At 37.1% G+C, this 18,055-nt stretch overlaps 4 protein-coding genes, 1 non-coding gene and 2 pseudogenes across 8 annotated transcripts; 3 read left to right on the forward strand and 4 right to left on the reverse strand.

The window, feature by feature from the left end:
* The first annotated feature begins 1,513 nt into the window (after window positions 1-1,513).
* Window positions 1,514-5,214, forward strand: LOC104765283 (mitogen-activated protein kinase 19). The gene is made up of 10 exons (XM_010488968.2): window positions 1,514-2,134; window positions 2,243-2,651; window positions 2,751-2,878; window positions 2,975-3,034; window positions 3,313-3,462; window positions 3,552-3,707; window positions 3,852-4,060; window positions 4,171-4,272; window positions 4,372-4,532; window positions 4,677-5,214. Exons 1-10 carry the CDS (start codon window positions 2,108-2,110, stop codon window positions 5,075-5,077), a joined length of 1,803 nt encoding a protein of 600 aa, XP_010487270.1. The 5' UTR covers window positions 1,514-2,107; the 3' UTR covers window positions 5,078-5,214.
* A 174-nt stretch (window positions 5,215-5,388) lies between these two features.
* Window positions 5,389-7,554, reverse strand: LOC104765285 (pentatricopeptide repeat-containing protein At3g14730 pseudogene; annotated as a pseudogene).
* A 205-nt stretch (window positions 7,555-7,759) lies between these two features.
* Window positions 7,760-7,862, forward strand: LOC147920266 (U6 spliceosomal RNA). The gene has a single exon (XR_015592002.1). It is a non-coding gene; the product is annotated as a U6 spliceosomal RNA (small nuclear RNA).
* A 553-nt stretch (window positions 7,863-8,415) lies between these two features.
* LOC104765287 (uncharacterized) lies at window positions 8,416-9,717 on the reverse strand (annotated as a pseudogene). The gene is made up of 2 exons (XR_015591503.1): window positions 8,769-9,717; window positions 8,416-8,656 (listed from the first exon to the last, which is right to left on the reverse strand). The product of XR_015591503.1 is annotated as an uncharacterized LOC104765287 (transcript).
* On the reverse strand, window positions 8,770-12,375 carry LOC104765286 (protein FLX-like 1). Of its 3 annotated transcripts, XM_087502829.1 has the most exons (6): window positions 11,981-12,375; window positions 11,208-11,899; window positions 10,965-11,128; window positions 10,725-10,810; window positions 10,160-10,304; window positions 8,770-9,748 (listed from the first exon to the last, which is right to left on the reverse strand). In XM_087502829.1, the coding sequence occupies exons 2-5, from the start codon at window positions 11,837-11,839 to the stop codon at window positions 10,206-10,208; spliced, it is 981 nt and encodes a 326-aa protein (XP_087358955.1). In that variant the 5' UTR covers window positions 11,840-11,899; window positions 11,981-12,375; the 3' UTR covers window positions 8,770-9,748; window positions 10,160-10,205. The 3 variants fall into 3 exon arrangements, with proteins under 3 accessions (XP_087358955.1, XP_010487276.2, XP_010487277.2); XM_010488974.2 differs by lacking the exon at window positions 8,770-9,748 and having other exon boundaries at window positions 9,980-10,304; XM_010488975.3 differs by lacking the exon at window positions 8,770-9,748 and having other exon boundaries at window positions 9,980-10,304; window positions 11,208-11,842; window positions 11,981-12,195.
* A 391-nt stretch (window positions 12,376-12,766) lies between these two features.
* Window positions 12,767-13,852, forward strand: LOC104765288 (uncharacterized). The gene is made up of 2 exons (XM_010488977.3): window positions 12,767-13,397; window positions 13,481-13,852. Exons 1-2 carry the CDS (start codon window positions 12,939-12,941, stop codon window positions 13,526-13,528), a joined length of 507 nt encoding a protein of 168 aa, XP_010487279.1. The 5' UTR covers window positions 12,767-12,938; the 3' UTR covers window positions 13,529-13,852.
* Window positions 13,819-16,976, reverse strand: LOC104765289 (bidirectional sugar transporter SWEET2). Its single transcript, XM_087502820.1, has 6 exons — window positions 15,669-16,976; window positions 15,233-15,269; window positions 14,907-15,123; window positions 14,652-14,810; window positions 14,443-14,562; window positions 13,819-14,353 (listed from the first exon to the last, which is right to left on the reverse strand). The coding sequence occupies exons 1-6, from the start codon at window positions 15,727-15,729 to the stop codon at window positions 14,237-14,239; spliced, it is 711 nt and encodes a 236-aa protein (XP_087358946.1). The 5' UTR covers window positions 15,730-16,976; the 3' UTR covers window positions 13,819-14,236.
* Between the last annotated feature and the right edge of the window lie 1,079 nt (window positions 16,977-18,055).

An 18,055-nucleotide genomic window follows, 5' to 3' on the forward strand; every position in this document is an offset into this window, starting at 1 on the left:
GGGGAACATTTTGTGATACCCTAACCCGAGTTTTATACACCAATTTAGACTAAATCAGACCCATTTGTGTCACGTTTCCAATGTAGTATGGAAATAGATTGATTTATAGCTTAATAAAAAGTTTATTATATATGAAGAGAAGTAGAGAACTTGTCGATATTATTATTAAAAAAGGGTCACCGGAACGAAGAAAGCGTGATGGAAAACGAAAGATCAACTTTTGTTTAAATGTTAAAATATCATTACTTAGTTGACACCTTGCCCTACATTTATAATAAGATATGTTATTTTCTGTGGTTTAAGATTCGAGATCATCTATTATATAATATGCAAATACTATGTCTTTTTCATGCTTTTTTTAGCTAATGGACCGACTTTACCTCTCACCCATATGTTATATAAAAAAATCTAAAATTGTAACAATTTACATTAAAATCGAAGTCTTTAATATTGAACTTAGGATAAACCATAAATTTTACATAATTAACTCAACAAAGTATATAAACCATATAAACTAATTAGACTTTGAATGGGCATGCATGATACAACGTTTGAGTCCGATCTTAATTTATAACTTTTGTCTCTTCGAGTATTATTTTAAAAGTTTCATCAAATAAATTAGTATTAATTGACCTTGATACTACCAACTATTATAATGTTGTTGTTGTTACTTTTTTTTTTTATCTTCATCAAAGCGTACCAAATGAGACTTGCAATCTTTTTTATTGTCTTTGATCTTAACGTTGTAGCGGCAACAACAACAGCAAGGGTCGCTTGCTAGAAAGTCAATATCCTAATTTAATTTTAATTTTTTAGACACTTAAGTCTTCCCCAATTTATTCAAAATGTAATCGTAATTACTATAATATACTTTATTAAATAAAAACAACTTTAAGAAAACTCAAAAAGTGTTCTTTAGTATTAAATTCCGCCATCTGTAATATACATGTGAAAACGTTATCTTAAACTATGATTAGGTGAGTTTTAATAACGGCTACATAATAGTAAACTTATCCTAATTCATTATTATGTTCTAATCTTATTAGTACTAATATATAGATATACATTCTTAAATGAGCAATATTAATTGACTGAAACAATCAATGACAGAGAGATCAACCAAAACAACTCTTGTTTTGGTAAGATTAGCTGTGAAAAAAAAAAAAAATAATAAACTTTCAATTTAACCACAAAGATTTTTAAAAAAAAAAGAAAAAAAAAAAAAGAGTAGGTGAAGTTTGCTAGTATTTTGCAACATAGAAAATATAGTAAAATAGTATAAAAAAAAAGGGTCGGGTTCATCATCGGGTAGTTGCCTCACAACGGGTCAATTTGAAAAAGATCACACCACCGACAGTAGACCTAACCAAACTACTAGACCTCAGAGTTTGTAGTAAATTACGATTAATGCCATTCGGTTCCCTCGTGACCTGTCCCCCCCCCGTACCCAATTAGTACCACGAAAATTACTAATTTTAGAAATATATATATATATATATATATGTATACTATATTTTTTTAATTATTTATTTGGAGAGGAAACAAAAAAAAATTAATAAAAATAAATCACATCTTTGGGTTTTGTATATATATATAAACAAACCATTTCTCATCTTATTAGAGATTTTTGTTGTTGTTGTTGTCTATCAATCTTTTCTCTTCGATCGCTGGATCTTGAAGATCTCTAGATTTTTCTCATCTCTCTCTTTCGCTTTTTGAGTCCGTCTGGGTTTTTTTGGGGAGTTCTTGTGAGAGAATCTAGGGGTTTTTCTCTAGATAACCAAAAAAAAAAAAAAAACTAAAATCTCGATCGGGTTTTGGTTTCTGGGATTTTGTGTTAATCGAAGAATCGCCATTTTCTTTGATTTTACTCATATTTTTTTTTGTTTATTGTTAAATTTGTGATCTTTACCGAGAGATCACTGGAAGGGGTGTTTTAAATTTTGATTTTTTTGAGGGTGATTTTTTTGGTTGTTGAGCGGTATTGGGTTCCTTCTGTTGTTGAAAGATTTGTTCATCTTTCTATCTATCTATACTTTGTATTGTTTGGTTTGGTTGCTGAGAAAACTACAAAAAAAAAAAAAAAAATTCAATCTTTCTGAAGAGGATGATGCAACAAGGTCAGGAGAAGAAGGTTCGTTTCTTATATAGCTTTCTTTGTTGAATCTGAGTACCCTTTTTAGTGAATGTGATTCATCAGAGATCTTACGATTCTTTTTTTTTTTGGGACTAATTTGTACAGAACATGAAGGAGGTGGAGTTTTTCACAGAGTATGGTGATGCTAACCGTTATAGGATTCTTGAAGTTATTGGGAAAGGAAGCTATGGAGTTGTTTGTGCTGCTATTGATACTCACACTGGAGAGAAAGTGGCTATTAAGAAGATTAATGATGTCTTTGAACATGTCTCTGATGCTCTCCGTATCCTCCGTGAGGTTAAGCTTCTCCGGCTCTTGAGGCACCCTGATATCGTTGAAATCAAAAGCATTATGTTGCCGCCTTCTAAAAGAGAGTTCAAAGATATATATGTTGTGTTTGAGCTTATGGAATCTGATCTTCACCAAGTCATCAAAGCTAATGATGATTTGACTCGTGAGCACCATCAGTTTTTCCTTTATCAGATGCTTCGTGCTTTGAAGTATATGCATACAGGTGAGAAAATATTTCTTTTTCTTTTTCTTTTTTCCCTCACTCAGATTTTGCGGTGATTGGTAAACTCTGTCGTTAACTGGATTTTGTCTGGATGCACAGCTAATGTTTACCATCGTGATCTTAAACCGAAGAACATATTGGCCAATGCAAACTGCAAGTTGAAAGTCTGTGACTTTGGACTAGCAAGAGTGGCGTTTAATGATACACCTACTACAGTCTTTTGGACGGTATGCACCCTTATCTTACACATTTTGTTGTCAACTGTTTATTCAGTTCTGGTATTCTCTCTCCAGTGTTTTTGAATTTTCTTCTCTTTGTTCCAGGATTATGTTGCCACAAGATGGTACAGGGCACCTGAGCTCTGTGGATCATTCTGTTCTAAGGTAGTTGTTATTCTTCTCTATTTCTCTGTGATTGTTAAGTTATAGGTTTGGTGTAGAAATCTGTGTGGTAGAGAGTGTTACTATGTTAGATATATGTCTAGTACTCTACAAGTTAGACTTGTGCCCTATTGGATAGAATGAACCCGCCGCGTATGGACATAATTTTTGCTCAGGGAGGATTTGAACTCTCCAGGAAATGGGAAAACATCAGGCAGCCTAGGCACTTGTTTCAGAATTGTTCACTCAATATTCTGATATGCAGTTTTTATCTTTGGCAGTACACTCCAGCAATTGATATTTGGAGCATTGGCTGCATCTTTGCTGAGGTTTTAACAGGGAAACCTTTGTTTCCTGGAAAAAGTGTCGTCCATCAGTTAGACTTAATTACCGATCTTCTTGGCACACCAAAATCAGAGACCATTGCTGGAGTATGTTCCTTCTGCTTCCACATTACCAAATTCTTTTTGCTTTTGCGGGGAGGAGACATGCATAACTAATAATATTGTCTCTGATGCAGGTTCGAAATGAAAAGGCTAGAAAATATTTGAACGAAATGAGGAAGAAAATTCTTGTCCCCTTTTCGCAAAAATTTCCTAACGCAGATCCTTTAGCATTGCGCCTTTTGCAAAGACTATTGGCTTTTGATCCAAAGGATAGACCGACTGCGGCAGAGGTGCGTGTTCTGTCATTTCTCTTGTTAATAGATTTTTTCATCCCTTTATATTAGAACAACTGACTTTCTTTTAGTGCAGTAAGCTGTTGTTCATATTTCAGCTCCTTAAACTGGTGGTGTTAACACTGTGATGTTCTTTGACAGGCGCTGGCTGATCCTTACTTTAAGTGTCTTGCTAAGGTTGAAAGAGAACCTTCTTGTCAGCCGATCTCGAAGATGGAATTTGAGTTTGAAAGACGAAGGTTGACAAAGGATGACATCAGAGAACTAATATACAGGGAGATACTAGAATACCATCCGCAGCTGCTCAAGGATTATATGAACTCTGAAAGCTCAAGTTTTCTATATCCTAGGTTGTTACTTCTTCCTCTTTTAAACATATTCATGTCTTTCTTTCGTAGCAAAACAACACTACACTCTGTCGTTATTCATTTTCACTGATTGATTGTATTTTCAATTGCAGTGCCATCGGTCACTTGAGGAAACAATTTGCGTACCTAGAGGAAAATAGTGGCAAAAGTGGGCCAGTCATACCTCCAGAGAGGAAGCATACTTCACTTCCACGGTATGTTTTCTCATCCATTCATAACAATTTTACAGAATATATGTCTCTGTTGATTCTGTATGGCAGTTGTGATTAATATTTACCTCTTCATCTTCGTAGATCTTCAGTTCACTCCAGTGCAGTAAACTCCAACGCTCAACCCAGTTTGAATGCATCAGACACTCGACGCGTTCCTTTCGAGCCTCCAAGAAATGGAATAGTTCCATCAACTTCAGCATATTCAACTAAACCTTTAGGGCCTCCACCAAGAGTACCATCAGGTAATTACCCAAGTTATAATTTCTGAAAGTATTCGACTTTTTCTCTGGGGCAGAAAAATTGTAGCAACCTTCCACCTTAGTTAATATCACAAATTGATGCACAGTATTGTTCTCAAAGTCAAGCGCCTTCTATATGTCTAACAGGTAGACCAGGCCGTGTTGTGGAATCATCTGTAACTTATGAAAATGACAGAAACCTCAAAGAGTCGTCCTATGATGCTAGGACATCATATTACAGAAGCACGGTACTCCCTCCGCAGACGGTATCTCCTAACTATTTCTTCCATCCTAACTCCATGAACCAAGAGAAGCACCACGGTGGTACAGCTGCTGCTTCTCAACCAAAACCGCAGTTTGTCCCCTCCCAATGCAACTCCGTGAAGCCAGCTGAGCTGAACCCAAACCCTTATGTCCAATCACAGCACAAGGTGGGTATTGATGCTAAGCTGTTGCAGGCACAATCCCAATTTGGTCCTGCTGGAGCTGCCGCGGTTGCAGTAGCAGCACACCGGAACATGGGTGCGGTTGGGTATGGCATGTCTTAGAATTTAGCACATTGGCGCTGTTGGCTATTGCCAGAAACTCCTCTCGTTAGTTGTTATGTAATGTAAGTATTATTCGATCGAAGCCTGATTTGAACACATTTGAGATTGTAATAAAAATGGTTCAGTTTTTAACCCCACCAAATGTCTCGGCTGAAGCCTAATGTGCTCTTGGAAACTGCTCCGGTAAGCTTGGATCATCCAGGTGATTTCTTGTTGGAAAAGATTTAAGACTTTGGCCTTTCAAGAATAAAGGACTACAAAATAAATCAATGTTAATCAAAATTGGCCTCTTGGCTAATAACACAGAGGAATGACCAAAGAATTTACAAGTCCTTTGATCAAAAAAAAGAAAAATTTACAAGTCCCAAGATGTGGTTGATTAGATTTTTATAGTCCGTAAACTATTGTCTTTCACCGAACATAAATAGTAAATTATACTCAATGGTTACAAAAAGATCTGACGTCTACACAAACAAGTGGTCGAGCATCATTGACTCATTACCATGCATATGAGAAATCAATAGGTTTAACCAAGCGTGGACAGATTTCAATTCTGGGTGAGTCCGATCGCCGGTAAAGAAGGTGTGAACATCGTTCTTGAGCGCAATCCAGCTGCAACCTGGTGTCTTCTTCACATTCTGCTGTCTCATTGTATCTCTAACGTCCAACACTTCCTCGTACTTCCCAGCTTCCACAAGAATATTAGACATTAATACATAACCACCGCAATGCTCTGGCTCGAGCTCACTTAGCCGCTTTCCTGCCAATTGTGCGAGATCATTGTTCCCGTGAAGACGACAAGATGACAGTATTGACCTCCAAACTACGGGATTATCGCAAACGGGTATTGATATTGCTAACTCATATGCTTCCTCTAGCTTGTCTGCACGGCCAAGCATGTCTATTACACAAGCGTAGTGATCACTTGTTGGGAGAATGTTATATACCGTCTCCATCTGAGCCAAAAATCTTCTCCCTTCGTTCACAAAGCCTGAGTGGCTACAGGCTTGTAGCAACCCAACGAATGTGATTTCATCGGGTTTGACACCGGCTCTGCACATGCAGGAAAACATATCCAAAGCTAACTCACCGCAGCTCTGCACACCGTAACCATTGATCATGATATTCCAAGAAGCAGAGTCTTTAATCCTCATCGAGTCGAAAACCATCCGAGCGTCCCTCAAGTCCCCGCATTTCACGTACATATCCATCAAAGAGTTATGTATGAAGAATTCAGTATTGGAATTACGGTTTAGAAGTCCATTGACGATCATGTAGCCATGAATCTCTCTGCCCTGCTTCAGTGCAGCTAGACGACCGCAAGTGGGCAGAACGGTTGTCAATGTAACAATATCAGGTCGGATTCCAGAGCATAGCATCCTTTTAAAAAGAGCCAAGGTTTCATCATGATCACCACAGTAGTCATGAACACATAAAACAGAGTTCCAAGTAAATATGTCTCTCTCCTCCATTGCTTCAAATATACTAATTGCCTCTTCTAGCCGCTTACTCTTTCCATACATATCAATCAACGCATTTGACACAACAATATCAGAATCAGAACCCGTTTTCACCGCAAGACCATGGACTGACCTACCGTTGTCAAGATCTCCTGATACAGTAAAACCAGATAAGACGCTTGTAATCGTATGCCTACTTAGGACTACACCTTCTTCACGCATTTTACTAAAGACTACCAAAGCATCCTCAAATCTAAAAATCTGTGAATACCCATTGACCAAAGCATTCCAAAGCACACTGTCATCTCTCTCAGGCAATTCGTCGAACACTTTCTGAGCATCCTCCACTGACTTGAACTTCGAATAAGAAGTAACCAAACCACTCCCAACGTAACAATCGGAATCAAACCCAAGTTTAAACGCGAAACCATGAACCTTCTTAACATCAGAAACCTCCATAGCATCGCTTCCTTTAAGCAAACTAGGAAACGTATACTTATCAGGCAAAATCCCTTTAGCTCTCATTTCTCTATACATCTCCATCGCATCCAAAGGAAACCCATTCAACACAAACCCAGAAATCAAAGCGTTGTAACCAAACACATCGCGTTCGGATCCGCCAAAGACCGTCACCGCACTCCGCATAAGACCACACTTGGCATACATGTTGACGAGACTCGTGACGGCGCGTGGCGAATCTTCGAGAAACCTTTTCCTAACCATGAAACCGTGGATCTGTTCGCCGGAAACGTGATCGATGCGCTGGGCACACCGTTGTAACGCGGAGATACATGTAGCAACATTGTGGTACTCGTATCTCTTCGGGTGTTCTTCGATTTTTCCAGAAACTGTCGAATATAATAAAGCAAATGAAGCAGAAGAAGAAGGCTTTGGGGTTATAGCTGAGAATAAATCTGGGTTTCGTGAGAGCAACCTTAAAGTTCCGACAAGCATTGTATCTCGATCCGTAGAATCAAAACGGTCATTGTTTTTTTTTTTTTTGTTCCGACGATTATATTTGAAATTAAAGCTTTTATATATTTAGTATAAAAAAACTACTGTGTTATTAAAAAAAAAAAAGCTCGAAGTGATGATAATAATAATTAAAAGGCCCATGAAGAGAGGCAGACAGGCCCATTTAGTACTAAACACGATGGCAATTGATCGCGTAGCTGAAGAGAGAGAGCTGTGTTTAAATAAGGTTAGAGTAGCCTAAGTGATTGTCCCTTCGGGGACATCCGATAAAATTGGAACGATACAGAGAAGATTAGCATGGCCCCTGCGCAAGGATGACACGCACAAATCGAGAAATGGTCCAAATTTTTTTTTCCCCTCAAAATCTACATCTCCCAGATCGATCTCTTCTTCTTCCTCTGTTCGATTTCTGTGTGTTTACCCGTTTTGTGGATCACAAGTGATGTTTTTTGATACAAGATTTTCTTGAAAAATGTAAGAATACAGGTTTCTTAAACCCTAAAATTCGACCTGCAATGAACTTATAAGATAGCTAAGACAATCTGATTGGGTTGTTGTTTTCAGTTCTGATGGTCGGAGAGTTTTGTTTCTGATTACGTGTATTGAGAGAGGTTCCCGGTTAGGTTATCGGTTTAAGCGTCAACCAACGAAACCATTTCTTTACTATTAGCGTCTAAATTCGTCAGTCAGAGGAGTTTCTGGCTAAGTAATGTTGTATGTAAAGAATCTTCTTTTTTTTGTTGTTGGTTGGTCTGCTTATTGATTTCCAGAGAAATGACAAAAGATTTGATTTTTCAAAGAGAGGACAAGTATTTTATTTTAGAACAAGAGAATCAAGGCCTATCATCAAGCCTAGCTCTACCTCTTTGAAAGCTTTAAAATATAACAAGAATGGAATAAGAATGACCAAAAAATTAACATAGCTTTTTCAGAATATCATAAACTTGACAGCATTTAGCACCAGGGCTACTCTCACTTATCAAATAACAATAACAATAAAAATCAGAAAAAAAAAAAAAAAAAAAGTACATGAGTGGAAACTTCAGAGTTGCAAGCAAAAGCATGGTGGTCATGGCCCTCGAGCTTTCTCCTACTTTTTATCTTCATCTCTCGCAACTATCTTGTACTTTCCACTTTCCTGTTGCTGAAAAACAAAAACTTATCATCAAAATTGATCCCTACACTATACCCTGCATACATACACAACTAAACAGATCAGCAAAACAAAACAGTAGTAAATTTGATAGTAATCTTACCTTTTCCCATAGTTTGGTATGCTCATTGCAGAAACCAACAACAATACCACCAGTCTTCTTGCCTTCACGATACTCAATACAAAGATCTTCCTTCAACCCACAAGTAACATGAAAAGCCAACTGACATCTCATCTCCGAACACTCAGTAACACACCCGCGCCTAACCTTACACAAATAACACCTATCTTTCCATCTCCTACTCGGTACCTCGCTACAACAAATCCCTTCCCTTCCTTCAGGATCCTCAAAATAAACCTCAGGCACAAACAACGCGCAAGTGATGTGAGCCCATCGACCATCATTCGTAGGTTTCATCGCTCCACCTTTAGTTGTACACAAACAGCAAGAGACTGGATTCTTCTTCGAAGACATACACTGTCTGCAAAACCAATCACCTTCTGGTATAGCCTTAACAAGAGGATTCCCATAACAAGAAGCATGAACCATCACAGAACACAATTGGATTTGTTGGATCACCATCTGTACTTTGACATACAGAACACATAATCCCATCTGCATCTTCTACTTCTTCTCTATCTTCTAGTTCTAGATCCAACACTTTTACATTCCCTAGAGGATCTATATTCTCTTTATCATCATCTTCTTCTACCTCTAGACTCGATTCAACCACTAGAGTTGACTTTTTCTCTATTGAACTCTCCTCAACAGAAGGCTTATACTCTATATTCAGATCAAAAGACGAAAAGGGGTTACCGGAGAGCAGATCAGGATCAACCGCCCAGATCCTTTTCTTCGCCGGAAGACAACGGTAGGTAGGGTTAGAGTTCTCGTCGTCATCGTAGTCGACTCGAGTTTGCTTCCTCTTCTTGGCCGGCAACTGCAACGACTTCGTCTCCGGTTGGTTCTGTTGCGCAGCTTCGAGATCTCGCTGCATCAGTCTGTATCTTTTGAGAGGAGGCAGATCTTGATACTGAGCAGCAGCATCCATGGCTTCTAGTTTCAGATCTCTCTGGTTGTGTCTGAATGATTGTATGAACAGTCGTTAGATCTCGGAGAAATTAAAGGCAAAGCGAAAACGAGATTTGCCCGCCAATTGTTTTCTGTGCGCCAAATTTCTAAAATCTGTTCTCATTTTTAAAATTTCGTTTCTTTTCTTCTTTTCTTTTCGTTTCACCCAAACCGAAAAATAAAAATTTTAAGAATTACCCGCCAATTGTTTTTATAAGAGCGTGCAAGGGAGGGAGGTGAGATTTATTATGGGCCTTCATTCGGCCTATTTAAGATACTAATGGGCTTTTCTTTTTATATAACTATTGGGCTTTCATGTTTTTTCTTAATTAACAACGCTGTATTTATGGCTTTTTGCTGCTTGTTTTATAATCATTTGCAATAATTATATGCATCATCCTCAATAATCAGAGTAAACTTACAAAAAGAAATTTCATGAAGAATTTTTCATCGATGTCCTTGTTGTCCTTATGGCTGCTGCTGGTGCTGCTGCGGATCGTAGCCACCAGCCCACGCAGCCTGCGGTCCGTAAGGAGGAGGATAATAGCCAACAACGCCTGCTTGTGCCTGAACCATCATTGTCATCATATTCATATGAGCACATTGCTTTATATATGTATGCACCTAAAACTACAAGAATATGAGATATATGAAGATAGTTTCTGTTCAGTTACATATTCTGTCACAGGTTTCATCGGCTATTGTTGACTATCTCGTCTAATAAATCTATTGATCCAGTTCTCTTTAGTTTTTACACTATATTGACTTGTTCGAACTTGCTGGACTATTGGCTACTGAAGTTCCGGTTCATGTCCAAGATTCAAAGTTCAAACTAAGTGTGAAACTGTCTAGACATAACATAACTATGGTGAGTTCAGACATATCATCTACTGATCTACTATAGCACAGGCAATATTGTCTTCTTGGTAAAAACTAAAAAAGAGATTCTAACGAGAAAGAGATAAAAGCTATGAATTTACAACTTACTGGATTCATGACATAGTTGGGTTGATAAGGATTCACAGGATACCCAGCCTCAGGATTTCCATAGCCACCACCATAAGCAACTCCACCTGATCAAAAACATGTTTTTGCTTAACATCGGCACATGCATTCAACTGTAGCTCCACTGTATATTCCTAGTGATTTTTCTCACCTACTGTGCATTGAATAGGCACTATGATGACTAATTTCAAAGGTTTGTGATTATTTAAAAATTCATCATACCAGGATTCCCAACAGGGCCATTTGCATGAGCTCTCGACTCTGAGTTAGCAATCTCTGCTCGAAGCTTCTCCAGTTCCCGAGCCATTGCAACTAATTTATGCTCCATGATCTTGCCGTGCTCGTAATTTTCCGCATACCCTTTCTTCTCATAATCAATAGCCGCTCTACAAAACAGCAATCACAGCATTAACATCAATATGATTATGAACAAAGGCAAATCTTAAAAAAGAAACTGGTCTTAACCTTGCTCTTTGCAACTCTTGCTTTGTGTTCTCAATTTCTGCAGTTAGTGTTGGTATCTGCTGCAAATCTGATGTAAGTCTAGCCAAATCTTGAGTCATCACATGAACCTGGCTGGTAAGTTCTTGCCTACCCGAAGTCAACTCTTTAATATCCACCCGAATCTTCTGAATCTCAGCTCGCATAGCATCAACTTCACGCAGTTCCATTTCGGACCGCATAGATTTATCATACATCTCCCTCATCATGATCTCTTCCTCAGCTCTCAATGAATCAATGTAATGCATAATTCTCTGCAACTCATGCTGAGCAACTTCAAGTTCCTGATTCAGCGCCACATGAATAGCAGCCACCGTCTGGTTATCAGCAAGTAACCCCTGAACATCTTGGTTCTGAGCAGCGAGACGATCCTCCATGATTGAAAACTGTGGAGGAAGACCTCTTGCATCAACCCTAAATTGTGGAGCTTCCCTACCATCATCAACCATAGAAGGATGAGGAGGTGGTGGCACTGGTCCTCCTCCTCCCAAGCCTCTAATGAAAGGCGGTTGTTGGTGAACCGGAGGTTGTAAGCCACTGTAAGACCCACCTTTCATCGAAGGTGGAGGAGGAGGTCCACGGTTTCTTCCAGACATTACCTTAAACGTTTAACCAGTTATGATCTTAGAATCGTTTCAAAACTATAATCTCAATTCCTGGCACACGGTGTTCGTTTACATAGTCAGCCAACAAATTCGAGAACGAAAAGGTTTACAAACTCAGAATCACGCACTGACCTTCGACGATGAACAAAAAACAAGCTTTCGCACCGGAGAAAACAAATTAGGGTTCCTTAGATAACGCCTTGTTCATCAAATTGAGGATCGATCAGCTTCGACGTTCCCTCAACTGTAACAAACTCCGATTTGCTCTGAAGAAATCAAAAACCTTCAAAATTTCCAATTCGCCGGAAATTGATAAAGCGGAGGTTTGCTTAATAATTATTATTTTCAGAACTAGTCCTTGATATTTTCCTGATTTACAGTATTTCTCTGTGATGTTTACCTTTTTGTCAATACTACCCAATTATTTCGGCTTTTTTCAATTTACTCCACTTCGTCTTTAATTGGTGGCACCATGACAGGTCCAAGTGTCCAACAGGTCCACACACTTGTGTGGCTCGTGATGTCATAAACACCTTTTGTCCCCACTAGCTATACCGTGAATATAAGATTCCCATAAGATATATTACTCATTTCTCATACTACAAATCATTCAATTAACCTTTAAATCGTCAAAAAAAAAATTTCAATCTAAATTTGACTATCTCTAGATTCTCTACCTTGTTAGTGTTACAATTTCCTCAATTCATTTTCTAAGCTAAATTGACGCTCTCGTCTTAAAACGATACGTAAGGTTTACAAAACGTAACAATCATACAAAACGTAACAATCATACGACTACAATGACAAATGTTATATTTAATTTTTCTTTAGGCAGCAATAAATTTGTTTAGTTTCCGTTACGTAGACTACCAACGGATGAATTTAATACCACAATGACATCAATACTCAAAACACAATGAATCGTCAAGGTGAGAGAGACGAAAGTTTTGGTTGATGGGTTATAATATATCATAATGAGATGAATAAATCTATAACGGTGGTATTCACATGAAGCTCACCATTTTCACCTATATACTTTGCTGCTCTCACTACAGAGACCCCTAAAAAAGACCCCCAAATTTAACAAACAATGGAAGTCTTGTGGGAGTTGGAGGACAAACTGAAGCTAACAACACAAGAAGCAGTTGTGATCTTGGTCGGAACAGCGGCTGCAGTAACTTTACTCTGCATAGTCGCAGCGTTTCTCAACCGCAATTCTCGAGGGAAGCAAGTAGCAGACGCGGAGTGGGCGTTCGAAGCAGCGGTTGTATCGAGAGCTATGGAGGAAAAGAGGAAATGTAAGTGGAGTAAAGTGAAGAGAACGTTGATGGGTTCGTTTTGTTGGAGCTCCGGAGCCAAGTGGATGGAGATGGAACCGCTAAGGCCGCCTCCATTGCTTGCAGCTAAAGAAAGGAGTCTGAATGCGGTTGATCCGGTTTGGAAGCGACCGATTCTGATGGGTGAGAAATGTGAATTGCCGCGGTTTAGCGGCCTTATATTGTATGATGAGTGTGGCCTTCCGCGTCATCATCCTCAACTTCAAGAACAAGTGAGTGTTAATTAGTTTACTCCTCTATATTTGACAACTAATTTTTCTGTTATAACTAAGTTCTTGCCATTGTTGTTTTGTAGCTAAAACAGAGTTCTATGGTAAGAACAACTCTGAGAGATTTGCTCTGACAATGGTTTTCTCTAATTCTCTGCAAGAAAGTTTCTTGAAGTTTGGTGTACTACTACAACTTAAAACCGCGATGAAAGGTCAGATTATGAGAATGCGGAGAAAATATGTTCCTGAAAACAATGTCCTTATGTGATGTAGATGCAAAATCTTCTTTCTTTTTTTGTGTGTTTTGATTGCTTAGAGGGGGACAAAGATTAGCTTAATCTTATGAACAAACGATTTGCTACAAATAGATGCAAATTTGTGTATTTGTATTTTTGATTGCTTGGTGTGGACAAAGAAAGCAGAGTTCTTATGAAATCGAATAATATTCACCAAACAAACAATATATGGACATTCGTTCTTCAAATCAACCCATACCAAAGATTTACAACTCAAAGAAACAAAATCTTATGAACAAACAAATCGAATTTTTGCAACAAAAAAAAAAAAAAAAAAAAAAAAAAAAAAACAATATATGGACAAAGGTTGTTCTTCAAATCGAACAAAACCCACAATAGTGAATCTGTCATTTGTCTTCAGATAATCTTCAGCAATTTTGAGCCATCAAAACTGGAAAAAAATCTCCATCCTTGGATCATGACCAGAAGCGAGAGGATAAATTGCACGCCATGAGAGAAGGAAAGCCGCGGTAGATATGGTTACAAGAAGCTACACAAAGTAGACAACAACAATAACAACAAATAATTCAAATCTTTGTGCTAATTTCACACATAAGAAACAATCAGAGGCTCTTTTGTTTCTTCTGCTATAGAATTCCTGTGGTAGTAACAGTACAAAGCCAGCTGCACTATACCAAGAATAGTTCCTATTCCATTTGGTATCTGAGTTGAGAAAAAAGAAACAAGTTTTGTTAGTACTCCAAAATGAGGAAAACACAAATTGCAATAGCAATTATTGTAGAGTAACTTACATAAACAAAGGCGTCCCAGTTGAATAACCCGTAAAGTAAGAAGGAAGCACTCATCAAGAAAGTCGATAGAGAGAGATAAAAAGGCATAAACTCAACGCTCTTAGTCCGTATCACTAGTTTCTACAAAGAGCAGACATGTCAGGCAATCAAGAACTTAGCTGCACATTTTGAAATGATTTGTTGACATTTTTAATTTTTGGGAAACTTACGATAACAAACAAAGGTGAGGCAGACATCGAGACAAGAGAACCGCAGCTCAAGAACCCGACAAAGTACCATCGTGTGAGCTGGTCAGGAATCTGCAAACTTCCAGCTACAATCAATCCAACCACAGCAAACACCACAAAAAGCAAACCAAGCATCTTCATCTGCCATGATCAAAAATGTTGATTAGCTAGAGTTACTAAAGAAACACGATTTTTTTTTTGGCAAAGAGCATACAAGGTCAGGCAATCAAAAGAAACCTTGTTCTTCTTGTCTGTGTGCATGATGAAGAGGATAATGTAGCAAAGCTGAAAAGTGGCTCCAACAGAATTCACAGTCATAAGCATAGTATTGCTGTGTGATATGAAAGGTGTGCCATACCAAAGGCAGATCAAGCAGTTTACGAGAGCGTAAATGTATGGTAAGCCCGAGAATTGCTCGGTAGATTTGTTCCTCATGATTCTCCTAAAAGTTGGCCTGAGAAAGGGGGAAAAAAAAAAGACAGATATCAGTAACTGAAGTCCATAAAACTTATGATTAATTACAACCAAGGAGCAAGTTTAGTAAGTGAAAAAGAGGAACTCACATTGGTGAAACGAATAGCCCAAATGCAAATATGTTGCCTGAAACATGGAAGAACAAATGAAACAGTGATAAGTGATATTAACGGATAGAATTTTTTTTTTTTTTTTTTTTGGTTGGTATCAATGTTAGGTAGATAGGAAAAGTTTATATCCTTGGTTATAAATTGCATCAGTTCTGTTTCTACAGAATCACAGTTCTTGAATTCACCGAGAAAATTGATCAGAGACAACATTTTGTTACTTATTAACGTTGTTTCAGTGCCTAGAAGTAGAAAGGAGCAGACCAAAAATGGCTAAACATAGCTACTGAATTGGGGATACTCATGGAATGGAACCTACGCCAGATCTACATACATATTTTATATATAATTTTTTTTTAAATTGAATATTCCCCAAAAAAAAAGAAAAAAAAAAGCAGTGAAAATATATATAGATTACCTGCGATTCCGGCAACATCTTTACACAGAGATAAAGAAACATTGAAAGTATATACATCCATGAGAGACTTCTCTGTCTTAAACTCTGTTTTTTTTTTTAGTTTCTTGCTCTGTTTCTGTTCTGTTCTTATGAACTTGGATTAAAACGCATAAACAGAGAATTAATAGAGACGAGATGTCTAAGAGATATCTTCTTATAGAAATGAAACTGGAACCCAGCTGAAACCAAAAAGAAGACTTCCCTTAAAAGGTATGAGCTTAACACTCAAATCTGTACGACTATATATATGCGGTCCAGATTTGGCTTTGTCGACTGCTCTACTATCTTACAAAATAAATTAAAACAACAAAGTGTCGTAAAGTTATATACTATCTACTTTGCTGGGAACCATGATGTTACTATCTATTTATTAAGAAATACATAAGAAAATACATCAGTAATTTTCAAAAACGTGATCTTTTGAGTAATAGACTTGCTTGTCTCCGTTGATTATGCATTAAAAGTAATGTTGTTCTTATTAGAATGTACTCCCTCTGTATAGATGATTTTCTAGAAAAAAAATTTGTATCACAAGAATTGATTTTCTGTAAATTTTTACTAATTAGTGCTAAGAAATTGTAATTTTCAAAAATCATTAATTGAGAATTTAAATTTTGATGAATTACTATTAATTGATAGTTATGAAAATATATTTTTATAAATAAAAAATACATTTATAACTAAACATTCAATATTTTTTTTAATTTATGTAAAACTCCTAAAAAATCATTTATTGTGATACCGCTGGAATACTGTAGAAGGTTTGAAAAGACTCCGAAGGTTTGAAAAATCATGCCTAAGAGAGAAAGTTAATTAAAATGTTTTCGTTGTTTTAGCCTAAGCTGGAACATTGCTCACCGTCCACATTGATCCCAACTTGATTTATTTTTCGATATCGATAGATCTCCATTTGGTTATCTGATAGTTGCTGTCTGCTGACCAATCATTTCTTTTCGTTTTGGATTGAGCTTTTTTTGTGGTCTACGTTTGACATTCTTTCACACAAGGGTTTTTTTTTTTTTTTTTTTTTTTTTTTTTTTAATGAAGAGGAATATAATAGTAATTTTAATTAACATTTAATTTGGTGGTCGTGTGCTCTCTACGTCAACAAGCTGTCTTGAGTTGTGATGCATGTGTCTCGCGCTGAGTCACTCATCACAATCTTAAACCCTGAGGATGAGAAAATCTAGTAAATCACAATTTATACCATTTTTATTATTAAGCATAGATTTATAAATCTCCAATGGGACACGTAAACTACAGTGTTTTTGACTAGTTGCATGGGTTTTTTTTTCCTTCTTTCTTTTAGAGAATTAATTATCAACCCTTCGAGAGAACAACTCCCATATTTGTTCTCAAGGACACCATCACAATCTCAATATTGTTTCAGGATCTCATTTACCTGATCTCATTTACCTGATCTCATCTGGTCAGCACGTTCCTAAACCATAGCGAGACGCGCTCAATATTACAGATTTACAGTTAAGAACAATTACCGTTCTGTGAATTTATCATCGACGGTCTGTGAAATTATAAGATCGAGATAAATTAATACTATAAAGTAGAAATATACTGTATATTGTTTAGAAAACCTCAACTTGTGAAGAAAATATTCACGATATCCACTATATCATTAGATTTATCTTAATCAATATTATTGAAGTCAAAATACTGCAGATTGAATAGTTAATTAAGCCATGTCACTGATGACCTACGTTATAAGCGAAGGCTGCGAAGCCACGCGATCTGTTTAACAAAGCGTGGGACAATCAATCAATCATTAAATCCAATTAACGTAATTACGCAAGTATTGTGTCTCTTTTGCTATATTGGTGAAGAAATGGTTCCAAACCATTTATAATTGAAAATTAGATACTAGCGATAACTTCCGAAAATATATGTGTGTATTCAATAGGTTTGACTTTTATTATTCATCACGCGGATTAGTTTTTTTAAAGTATAGATACTCCTTTTCTTGCAATCAAATTAAAATAGAGCCCTTATGTAGTCTAGTCACAATCGGTAACCTATGCAAAACATTTGTTTACAATTATCTAATGAGTAATCAACTGGTTAAGTTTATCCAGTTTTCAGAAAATTATACGATTCAGATTTCCGGTGAGTACTTTTTTAATGTTAACTTAGAAATATCAAACTGGATCAACCAGAAAAACACGTGAATTAAGCAAAAGAGAAGTCATTAGGAGACTTTTGCAATTTGTTATAATTTTTTTTTCCGCCCTGAATGCATGTCTTGGTTTTTAAAAATGCTCATAATTTAATTACACGGAAAAAAGTAATGAAGTGTGTCTTTTGTTATCTGTCTAGATAATAATTATAACCAACCA

This window comes from Camelina sativa, chromosome 19 (genome assembly GCF_030686135.1).
Source record: "Camelina sativa cultivar CO46 ecotype springtype chromosome 19, ASM3068613v1".
In the NCBI taxonomy this organism is placed as follows: Eukaryota; Viridiplantae; Streptophyta; class Magnoliopsida; order Brassicales; family Brassicaceae; genus Camelina; species Camelina sativa.

Bases quoted from the DNA above. Each gene is read 5' to 3' on its own strand.
- LOC104765283 (XM_010488968.2), top strand. From the start codon at position 2,108: ATGATGCAACAAGGTCAGGAGAAGAAG. The intron at 3,708-3,851 runs GTGCGTGTTCTG...GTTCTTTGACAG, and splicing joins ATAGACCGACTGCGGCAGAG to GCGCTGGCTGATCCTTACTT. The intron at 4,273-4,371 runs GTATGTTTTCTC...TCATCTTCGTAG, and splicing joins AAGCATACTTCACTTCCACG to ATCTTCAGTTCACTCCAGTG.
- LOC104765286 (XM_087502829.1), bottom strand. From the start codon at position 11,839: ATGTCTGGAAGAAACCGTGGACCTCCTCCTCCACCTTCGATGAAAGGT. The intron at 11,129-11,207 runs GTTAAGACCAGT...GCTGTTTTGTAG, and splicing joins CAAGAGTTGCAAAGAGCAAG to AGCGGCTATTGATTATGAGA. The intron at 10,305-10,724 runs GTAAGTTGTAAA...ATGATGGTTCAG, and splicing joins CCAACTATGTCATGAATCCA to GCACAAGCAGGCGTTGTTGG.
- LOC104765288 (XM_010488977.3), top strand. From the start codon at position 12,939: ATGGAAGTCTTGTGGGAGTTGGAGGACAAACTGAAGCTAACAACACAA. The intron at 13,398-13,480 runs GTGAGTGTTAAT...GTTGTTTTGTAG, and splicing joins ATCCTCAACTTCAAGAACAA to CTAAAACAGAGTTCTATGGT.
- LOC104765289 (XM_087502820.1), bottom strand. From the start codon at position 15,729: ATGGATGTATATACTTTCAATGTTTCTTTATCTCTGTGTAAAGATGTT. The intron at 15,270-15,668 runs GTAATCTATATA...TCCATGTTTCAG, and splicing joins AGATGTTGCCGGAATCGCAG to GCAACATATTTGCATTTGGG. The intron at 14,563-14,651 runs GTAAGTTTCCCA...TGCTCTTTGTAG, and splicing joins CCTCACCTTTGTTTGTTATC to AAACTAGTGATACGGACTAA.